Genomic DNA, 10,290 nt, shown 5'->3' with positions numbered 1-10,290 from the left:
AATCCCACCCGTCCGTCCCCTCAGTGTCCTGCTCTCATTGGCTCTTTCCATCGCCTGCTTGGCGGAAAAATTGCGGAACTGGGGAAAAGAGCGGGAAGGCAGGGGCCTTATAACGGGTGGCGGAGTTACCGCCAAAAAGTTTCAATATGTTAACTCTGCCCAGTGATTCTAGAAGGTTCTGAGCAGCACTGCGCAGGCGCAGTGAAACCCATTTGTATGTATTCGCAGATGACCACTCGAAGAAATGCTGTTACAGGTAAGCAACCTGTCCATATGTTCTCTCTAGGAATCTCTAGGTCCTCCAGTGCAACTCTATGGTCAACTTTTACTAAACATTGCACTGAAAGTCCTAGAGATTCCTAGAGAGGATACTCTACTAGGCCTTTGTAGCTCCTCCAGAGCAATTCTATGGCCAGTGTCTGTAGGATGTTTACCACAGAGTTTCCCTGGAGGACCTAGAGATTCCTAGAGAGGACATTCTACTAGGCCTTTGCAGCTCCTCTGGCGCAGTTCAGTGGTCAGTGTCTGCTAGATGTTGCCCACAGAGTTGCACTGAAAGACCTAGAGCCGTGATGGCGAAGGCGTTGTACACGTGCCACGGGTGGCATGTGGCGCCATTTCAGTTTGGAAGGCGATGAAGGAAGGAGAAATGGCAGCGCTGCCTTTGGTTTGGGAAGGCGAGGAGGGAAGGAGAAACAGCCTGTGGAAAGGGTGCAGGGAGAAGCTGGCTTCCTCCTCCTCCCACCCATAGGGCTTAGCCAGGCCGGAGGTGTCCTTCGGAGGAAACCTCCGGCCTGGGGCAGCCCCGGGGACAGGAGCAGGGTCTGCGGACACTTTGCTCCTGCCCCCCACGGTGTCTGTCAGACATTGGCCACAGAGTTTCCCTGGAGGACCTAGAGATTCCTAGAGAGGACACTCTACTAGGCCTTTGTAGCTCCTCCAGCGCAGTTCTATGGTCAGTGTCTGTCACACATTGGCCACAGAGTTTCCCTGGAGGACCTAGAGATTCCTAGAGACGACACTCTACTAGGCCTTTGTAGCTCCTCCAGCGCAGTCCTATGGTCAGTGTCTGTTGGACGTTGGCCACAGAGTTGCCCTGGAGGACCTAGAGATTCCTAGAGAGGATATTCTACTAGGCCTTTGTAGCTCCTCCAGCGCAGTCCTATGGTCAGTGTCTGTTGGACGTTGGCCACAGAGTTGCCCTGGAGGACCTAGAGATTCCTAGAGAGGATACTCTACTAGGCCTTTGTAGCTCCTCCAGCGCAGTCCTATGGTCAGTGTCTGTCGGACGTTGGCCACAGAGATGCCCTGGAAGACCTAGAGATTCCTAGAGAGGACACTCTACTAGGCTTCCTGAGAGTAAGGGCTGTTTGACAGTGGAACAAACTCCCTTGAAGTGTAGTGGAGTCTCCTTCCTTGGGGGTCTTTAAGCAGAGGCTGGATGGCCATCTGTCGGTGATGCTTTGATTGTGATTTCCTGCATGGCAAAATGGGGTTGGACTGGATGGCCCTTGCGGTCTCTTCCAACTCTATGATTCTCAATGTGTTGGCAGGAACCATCCTGGCAGAGCAACATCTGAAGCTCACAGTTATGGAGCCAGTTAGAGAACGCTCCTCTGCCCTCCTCCTCCTCCTCTTCTTCTTCATTCTTTCTTTTCCCCAGAGGTTAAAGGGGGGCACAACACAGTCAACAAACAAACAACATTCGTTAAAACATTACTAGTGTAACGGGCAATATAAACCCTAACCCTCCCATCCCAGGCTGCATCTACACTGGACATAACCCGGTTTGGCACCGCTTTAACTGCTCCGCTCTGGGCCCCATCACAAACTCCAACCCCCAGAAGTCTTGAGCCAGGATGCTGAAAAGCGGTGCCAAAGCGGGTTATCTCTTCTCCAGTGCGGATGCAGCCCCAGACAGAAGGAGGTACCCCTGTCCTTGGGTCGGGGCGAGAGACGGCTGAGGAAGAGGAAGAGGACGCCTCAGGGCTCCATGTCGAGGGGCCATTGCCTTAGCTCTGGGCCCGGCCTCCCTGGCTGGCTCCGGGCGAGGGACTCGGGGAGGGAGGGAGGCCGGGGCGGGCGAGGCGGACACCGGATACCCCCCACGCCTCCCTCCTCCTCCTCCTCCATGGGAGCAGGGCGGGGGGGGGGGCGGCGGTGGCGATGGGGAACAAGCAGACCGTCTTCACTCCGGAGCAGCTGGACGCCTACCAGGCAGGAGACCCCCCTCGGCCCCTCTCTCTGGACACCGGCCCCGCGGGGGGGAGGGAGGGAGGGGCTGAGGAGGGCTCCTTGCCGTGGATCCAGCGGGAGGAGCCCCCCCCCAGGGCCAGCCATCCCTCCGGAGGGGCCTCTGTGCCGGGAAGCCCCTCCCTCTGCTGACCCCCCCCCCCGTTCTTCCTCCGCTGCAGGACGCGACCTTCTTCACCAGGAAAGAGATCCTGAGGTGAGGGGACTCGGGGGTCCCTCCGCTTCCAGACCCAGGCGCCCCTCTTCACCCGGGACAGCCCCCTCCTCCTCCTCCTCGCGGCCGAGGGGCTCCGGCTTCCTGAGCGGGGGCAGGGAGGTGAGGGGGGTCTGCAGCTGCCTTCAGCCCCCAAGGGCCCCCCAGCACCCCCCCCTCTTCGAGGAGAGGGTCAGGAACCGGCTGGAAAGAGAGGAAGAGGCCTCGACCCTGCAGACCCTCCCTCCCCCTCTGAGCCCCCCCTCCTTCGCCTTCGCCTTCCGGAAGGGAATCCGGATCTGGGGCTCCTCTTAACCCGGGGACGTAGCCAGGATTTGGGGAAGGGGAGATCCGGACTAAGTGCCACCATGAAACGGGGTCTTGGGCGCGGCGGCAGGCGCCATTCATTGCATCGAAGGGAAGCGGGGGGCTCCCTTGGCAACCCTTCGCTCCTCCGCCGCCGCCGCCGCTTTCTTTCTCCCCCCCCCCTCAAAATGGCCGGGTCTGGGTTCGAGTCCCCTCTCAGCAAGGAAGCCACTTCTCCATCCCTTCCTCCGCCCGACCTGCCCGAAGGTGTTGGGGGGCACCTGGGGTCCAAAAGGAAGGAAGGCAAGGCAGGGATGAAGGCCTGAGCAGGGAGAGCCTCGGAGGAGGGGAAGCCGGTGGGGGGCCGGGGCGAGGGTCCTTGGGGTCTGGGGCCCGAGGGAGGGAGGGAGGGAGGGAGGGGGGCCAGGAGCCCCTCTCGCCTGGGAAGATGGGGCCCCCAGCCCCCTCCTCCTGCCCTCCGTTTGGGAATCCATGCTTGTGCGCAGCCTTCGTCGCGGAGAGAGTCTGTGGCTCATGAAACCCAAGTCTGGCCACGTTTTCATGTCTGGAACAGAAGCCAAGAGCATAATTGTATCATGAATAAGGCATCCATTATTGATAGGGAGCCCTTTCCGAGGCCCTCCTCCCGCATTGTTTTCGGCCACTTTCCCTGATGACCGAAGAGGAGGAGGAGGAGGAGGAGGAAGGGCGGCCCCGGCTCCCAAGGGATCAGGGCGACCTTGTAGCCCCTCTTTTTACCCACCTCCGAAAGAAGATAAAGCAACAAGACAAATGAGGAAAAGGGAAGCCGCAAGAAGACCAGGAAGAAGGGGCACATTTGGGGAAGCCCTTGAAATGCTAAACATTTCAATGATTAGAATCATAGAATCACGGAGTTGGAAGAGACCCCGAAAGGGGCCCTGATCCAGTCCAAGCCCCTTCTTCTGCCATGCAGGAACTCCCCATCAAAGCATCCCCATTGACAGATGATGGCCATCCAGCCTCTGCTTAAAGAAGGAGACTCTATCCAAATCTCACAGGAACTAGGAGTGTCTTCCTCTATTGAACAGCCCTGACTCTCAGGAGGTTCCTCCTAAGGTTTAAATGGGATCACTTTTCCTGGAGCTTGCATCCATTGCCTCCTAGTCTCTGGAGCAGCAGAAAACAAGCTTGCTCCCTTCTCAATATGACCTCCCTTCAAGTAGGCAAACAGGGCTAGGATCGTATCACATCCCCAGCATCTCCCTAAGTCTCTCCTCCTGGGGCTCCATGGTTTCCGGACCTTTCGCCATTTTAGTTGCCCTCCTTTGGACACATGGCTCCAGTTTCTCAACCTCCTTTTGAATTTCGTTGCCCCTTTTGTTCCTACGTGGCAGAAGAAGGGGGTTGGACTGGATCAGGGCCCTGGCGGTCTCTTCCAACTCTATGAGTCTATGACTCTAAGCACCTGGGGTCTGTTCAGAGGCAGGGACCCCTCCCACGCCTCAATGAACCCAAGGAGTCACAGAGTTGGGAGAGACCCCAAAGGGCCAGCCGCCTCCTTCTGCCCTGCAGGAAGCCACCAACCACTCTCTGCTGCTGACTTTCAGGTCCCTTGGGCAGAATGAACTCCTCAGGTGTTTGGAGCTCATGCTCAGGGGAAGTTGGGCAGGGGGTCGGCTAAGGGTCCCAGGAGGTAGCCCTCCCTCTGGTCAGTCGGGGCCTGGAGTGGGGCAAGGGGCCAGGCAAACCCAAGCACACAAACTGGGCAGCCTCTGCCTGCCTCCACTTCAGTATTTTGGCTGGGGCCCGAAGAATCCCACCCCACTTGGGCCCGGGGGGGGGGGGGCTTTGCCTTGAGAGAAAACCACCTTCAGCCATTGGCAAATGAAGGGCAGAGGGGCATCTGAATGCCCCCAGCCCCCCAGTGTCCACCTCCTGCAGGCGTTGCCATGGGGGCCAGTGGGGCTTCCAGGGATGCCATCTCTCTCGGGAGCTGAAGAGGACACTGGGCCCATACCCCGCATGAGCCTGGCTCCGTCCTGGGCCACGTCCTCCATCGCCTTCCTGCGTTTCCCTTCTTCCGCTTGCAGGTTGTTCGACAGGTATCGCGACTTGGCCCCACAGCTGGTCCCCCTCGACTACACCAAGAAGCCGGAGGTGAAGCTCCCTTACGAACTCATTGGCAGCATGCCTGAGCTGAAGGTAGGCCAAGGCAGGGCCGCCCTCCTCCTCCTCCTCCTCCTCCTCCTCTTCCTCCTTCCCCTCCCCCCTTCCTCCTCCTCCTTCTCTTCCTCCTCCTCCTCCTCCCTCCTCCTCCTCCCCCTTCTCTTCCTCCTCCCCCTCCTCCTCCTCTTCCTCCTCCTCCCCTCCTCCTCCTCCCCCTCCTCTTCCTCCTCCTCCCCTCCTCCTCTTCCTCCTCCCCCTCCTCTTCCTCCTCCTCCTCCTCCTCCTCCCCCTCCTCCTCTTCCTCCTCCCCCTCCTCTTCCTCTCCCTCTCCTCCTCTTCCTCCTCCTCCCCCTCTTCCTCCTCCTCTTCCTCCTCCTCCTCCTCCCCTCCTCTTCCCCCTCCTCCTCCTCTTCCTCCTCCCCCTCCTCCTCCCCCCTCCCCCTTCTCTTCCTCCTCCTCCTCCTCCCTCCTCCTCCTCCCCCTTCTCTTCCTCCTCCCCCTCCTCCTCCTCTTCCTCCTCCTCCCCTCCTCCTCCTCCCCCTCCTCTTCCTCCTCCTCCCCTCCTCCTCTTCCTCCTCCCCCTCCTCTTCCTCCTCCTCCTCCTCCTCCTCCCCCTCCTCCTCTTCCTCCTCCTCCTCCTCTTCCTCCTCCTCCCCTCCTCCTCCTCCCCCTCCTCTTCCTCCTCCTCCTCCTCTTCCTCCTCCTCCTCCTCCCCCTCCTCTTCCTCCTCCTCCTCTCCCTCCTCCTCCACCTCTTCCCCCTCCTCCTCCTCCTCCTCTTCATCCTCTTCCTCCTCCCCCTCCTCCTCCTCCCCCCTCCCCCTTCTCTTCCTCCTCCTCCTCCCCTCCTCTTCCTCCTCCTCTTCCTCTTCCCCTCCTCCTCCCCCTTCTCTTCCTCCTCCTCCTCCCCCTCCTCTTCCTCCTCCTCCTCCCCCTCCTCTTCCTCCTCCTCCCCCTCCTCCTCCTCCTCTTCCTCCTCTTCCTCCTCCTCCTCCCCCTCCTCTTCCTCCTCCTCCTCTTCCTCCTCCTCCTCTTCCTCCTCTTCCTCCTCCTCCCCCTCCTCCTCCTCCTCTTCCTCCTCCTCCTCTTCCTCCTCCCCCTCCTCTTCCTCCTCTTCCTCCTCCTCCCCCCTCCTCCTCCTCCCCCTCCTCCTCCTCCTCCCCCTCCTCTTCCTCCTCCTCCTCTTCCTCCTCCTCCCCCTCCTCCTCCTCCCCTTCCTCTTCCTCCCCCTCCTCTTCCTCCTCCTCCTCCTCTTCCTCTTCCTCCTCTTCCTCCTCCTCCTCCTCCTCCCCCTCCTCCTCCTCCTCTTCCTCCTCCTCCTCCTCCTCCTGCTGCTGAACAATGAATTCTGGGCCGATTGGCCCAGGAAAATGACGGAAGGCTGGCCGGGCCACATCTGGAAGCCAGGGCCTTCTGGAGCCTCTTCCACAGCCCAGAACAGCCGGACCCTGGCTGGCACTGAAGGCGAAGGGCTCTGGCCAGGGAGTCCCAGCTCTGCTGACCAGCAGCTGATGGATGAACGGATGGAGGGACGGACAGAGAGAGGCCTGCCCTTGGCTAGCTCTTTTGCAGAGTCCAGGTTGCCTATTGGGTCTTAGTAAAAAGGCACAGTTCAGACTTGGGGGATCCCTTTAGCGGAGCTTGTGGAACAGAAGCGTGGTGCAAAAAGAACAGCCCCCAACCCTGACACATCTGTATTAGCTCCAAAAAGAGTCCGGACATAATCTTCAATTAAAAAGAACATTAAAATAGTTTACTCACAGTTTTGCGCATAATTCCTATGCAGAGGTTCAGCTTCTTGATGGAAAGAAAGGAGAGAAAAGTAGAGAAAGGCTCACCTTGTCTGTCTCCTTCACTGAGGAGCGGGAGCATGGGTTTCTCAGAGGAAGGGCCTGAATGGGCTTCAGGGGGAAACTGCCACAAACAACATGCACCCTAAATATCGCGGCCTCCTCTGATCATGAGAACGCTGCTGTGCCCAGCATTGCCAAGGCGGATCAACATGTGGGGAGTGGGGGGCACGGGAGCAGCTGGCCTGGCCCTGCCTCGCGGGAGCCTGGAGCACATGCCAGCCCTGGCATGTTCTTCTGGGTCTCTTTCCTGGCCTGTCTGGCGGGAGGAGAGTGGGGCAGCCGGAAGCACAGAGACAGGCCTCAGGATCCAAGTCCCTCGGGCTTCAGCCTTGGTTAAGGACGCCAAGTATCAACAAGGTCAAAGCCAAGCCTGCGAGGATCTGGCTTTAACTCAGCAGAGCAGCAGAAAGGATCCTTGCCTAACTACGTTTCTCTAAGAGGCAGACTCAAAGACAACGCAAAGAGCTTGGAGTTTACTAATGGCTTGAATCTACATAGGCAGAGAGGCTAACTTAGTTGACGGTTGGCCAAGAAAGGTATCACTGGTGGGCTTTTGTTTGGGTTTGTGAAATGGCCAACACAGCCCCCTCCCCATGCTTTCTAGCTAATAAATAGTTCAGGTAAAAGAAGAACTCTTTCTCTCACCATCTTTCAGAAGAAGGTTACTAAGAGCTTGGAGGCCGGGAGAGTAGCAAGGAGTATCTCTTTGTGAGAAACCTCCTAAAGGAAGTAAGCTGCATCACATATTTATCGACCTTGGCAATAATGCTGTGTTTGTTGCCCCTGTGACTCAGGGGGGGGGGCAAACGGGACGTTTGCTTGCAGGGAAATCCTATCTGTCTGAGGAGGGAGGGAGAGAACGCAATGGCTTTCCAGCGATCCCGATGTCCTCCGGAGGACCCTGCGGAGGATGCCGTGGCTCTGGGTCCACCTTGCTGCTCTCCGCCAGAGATGTCATGGCTGTGTCTGGTTGAGGATTTGGTTTCATGCACACTCAGGAGAGACTCCCAGCCACAGAGACAACCCCACAAGTGAGCTGTGATGGAGCAAAGTGTACGGGCACATGGTCATTCATGAACAGGTGCCAGCTGCTGGGTGGGCCCTCAGCTTCCTTGGCCAGAAGCAGAGGAGGCCCAAATAATAACAACAACAACAACAATAATAATAATAATAAGAAGAACATTTATTGATATGACCTTCCTTGGGAAACCCAGAGAGTGAGGGAGGCCTGCCTTGCTCTCCCTGCGGAGCCACCGAGGCTGCAGTGCCTCTTGCAGCTGCAGAGAAGAGCAAGGCGAGAGCAATGCTTGTCTCTTTCCGCAGGACAATCCCTTCCGCCAACGGATCGCGGAGGTCTTCTCTGAGGACGGCGAGGGCAACATGACCCTGGATGACTTCTTGGATATGTTCTCAGTGATGAGTGAAATGGCCCCTCGTGACCTCAAGGCTTATTATGCCTTCAAAATCTACGGTGAGTCTCCCATGGAGATCCCCGAGCTGTGGACCAGGGAGGGAAGGAGGGAAGGGAGGGAGGGAGGGAGGAAGGAAGGAAGGAAGGAAGGAGGGATGGAGGGATGGAGGGATGGAGGGAGGGATCGGTCAGGGGAGGAGCACTGCAGGTCATAAAGGCCCCAAGCACCTTGTGCAACTGACAGCATACAAGCCAGTCTCTCATCACAACAGGGGTCCCCCTACACACACACACACACACACACACACACACACCTGCCCATGGAGTCGGTCTGCCGAAGAGAATGGCATCGCTAGCTTGGAACCATGGCAAGGCGCCCAGTGCCTCCTGAGGCTGGCTGGTGCTCTGCCCAGTCGCTGGAAGGGAAGGGAGACCCATCTAATGGTTGTGGCCAAAGCCCCCATGGCAGAGGCTCCATGTTAGCACTCCAGGACCGGAGGAGAAGGTCCCAAGTTGTCTTGCTTACTCCTTGTTTCCTCTGCCTATAAAAGCAGCATCCATCGTTGGGTTTCTGCCTCTTGTGAGCCACCTAGAAATCCTAGAGCTGTTTGCAGTTAGCGAAGGCCTTGTTGGAGAGTTGAAGTGCCTCTGGAAGAAATGATGTTTGGAGGGACAGGGAGGGTGAGTGGACCAGGCCAGAGGGGCATGCATGCCACCCGAGAGGAGCGTGGAAGCCGTGGACGGACACAGGGCATCCTGCATCCAGCTGGGGCTGGCCTCTCCGTGGCATTGGGTGCCAGCGTGGCAGAGGGGTGCATTGAAGAGGTCTGGAGTGGGATCAGAGAAGGCCTGCCTCCCGCTCGGCCTCCTCTCAGAGCCCCAACTGGTTTTCCCTCAACAGATTTCAACAACGACGACTACATCTGCAAATCCGACTTGGAGAAAACTGTGAACAAACTGACACGCAAAGAGCTGACCCCTGAGGAAGTATGCCTGGTGTGCAACAAGGTGATCGACGAGGCCGACCTGGACAACGATGGCAGGCTGTCCCTGGAAGACTTCCAGCACATGATTGTGCGAGCGCCCGATTTCCTCAGGTGAGAGGAGCCCTTGCCCTTGCCCTTGCGCCAGGCCAGAAGGGCATCTCAGGCGGAGGAGACCGTCCCGACCATCAGCCCAGCCCAGAGGTCACCCAGGCGGAAGGAGGGAGGGACCCAGGCACCCAGTCTCCCCCCAGAGAGAGGTCAGCAATGGAGCCGGAGGGAGGGAGGGAGGGAGGCAGGGAGAGGGGAGGCAATGGGGCACATCTTCTCTTCCAACCTGTGTGCCCCCTCTGTCTTAGGGCAAAAAGGGACGGCTGCCCCATTGCCACTGCCGCAGGACTGCCTTGACCTAAAGGGGGTTCCTTCAGCCATTTCCCCCTTACTCTGTGGAGTATTCTGCACAGGCAGGAAAAGGAGGGCCTAGCCTTGGTGCATGCTTTTCTGACAGCCATCCGCAGATGCTCACATGTTGTTATACTATTGCCTTTTAACAGCACTTTTCATATCAGGATCTGAGCAGCAGCACCCGCCACCTTCCTCCCCGAGGCCTTCGGGGAGGTGGGCCCTGAATGCCCCCCAGTGGCACCGCTGCCGCCTCCGGTGCTGGAGCAGAAGCCGGAGCAGAAGAGGATGCCCAGCGCAAGCCCCCCCCCCCCGGCCCCCAAATCCCAAACGGAGGATAGGAGCCCCATTTCGTTGCAAAGGACGGAAGGGCTAATAGGGCTTGCTTGGGTCTCTTGCTGTAAAACTGCTAGGAATTAAACTTGACAGGATATCTATTTTTCTAACTTGATATCAAGAGTGCACTTTGACCTCATGTTTTCCTTACACACAATGAACAGCTGCCAGCTGCAGACATGGGCTGCCTTCAGTTTTAGCCATTTCAGAGAACTCCAGTCACTGGAGACCTATTTTCAAGAGTGACTGCCTTTGCCTAGGACTGCAAGCCTTTCGCAGCCAGGATCCTCCATAGGACCAATAAAGGGACACCGACTCAGAATCCTTCCTCGTTGCTGCCTTGGGGTCATCCCCGCCTCAGCCGACGGACCCTTTGGACGCGGCATCCTCCGCTGCTCCGTTTGGG

The 10,290-nt window shown here is 58.1% G+C and overlaps 1 protein-coding gene across 1 annotated transcript; it reads left to right on the top strand.

Moving 5' to 3' along the window:
* Positions 1-2,166: 2,166 nt before the first annotated feature.
* Positions 2,167-9,730, top strand: LOC149310255 (calcium and integrin-binding family member 3-like). Its single transcript, XM_089531490.1, has 6 exons — positions 2,167-2,217; positions 2,415-2,449; positions 4,825-4,936; positions 8,076-8,223; positions 9,065-9,260; positions 9,701-9,730. The coding sequence occupies exons 1-6, from the start codon at positions 2,167-2,169 to the stop codon at positions 9,720-9,722; spliced, it is 564 nt and encodes a 187-aa protein (XP_089387616.1). The 3' UTR covers positions 9,723-9,730.
* Positions 9,731-10,290: the final 560 nt, after the last annotated feature.

This window comes from Sceloporus occidentalis, unplaced genomic scaffold (genome assembly GCF_023333645.1).
Source record: "Sceloporus occidentalis isolate IW3139 unplaced genomic scaffold, rSceOcc1.0.p SCAF_7, whole genome shotgun sequence".
NCBI lineage: Eukaryota > Metazoa > Chordata > Lepidosauria > Squamata > Phrynosomatidae > Sceloporus > Sceloporus occidentalis.
This window is presented reverse-complemented; position numbering and strand designations above follow the sequence as displayed.

Excerpts from the sequence above, each read along its gene's own strand:
- LOC149310255 (XM_089531490.1), top strand. The coding sequence starts at position 2,167 with ATGGGGAACAAGCAGACCGTCTTCACTCCGGAGCAGCTGGACGCCTAC. Across the intron at positions 4,937-8,075 it reads GCAGCATGCCTGAGCTGAAG|GACAATCCCTTCCGCCAACG; the intron begins GTAGGCCAAGGC and ends CTCTTTCCGCAG. Across the intron at positions 9,261-9,700 it reads CGAGCGCCCGATTTCCTCAG|CACTTTTCATATCAGGATCT; the intron begins GTGAGAGGAGCC and ends GCCTTTTAACAG.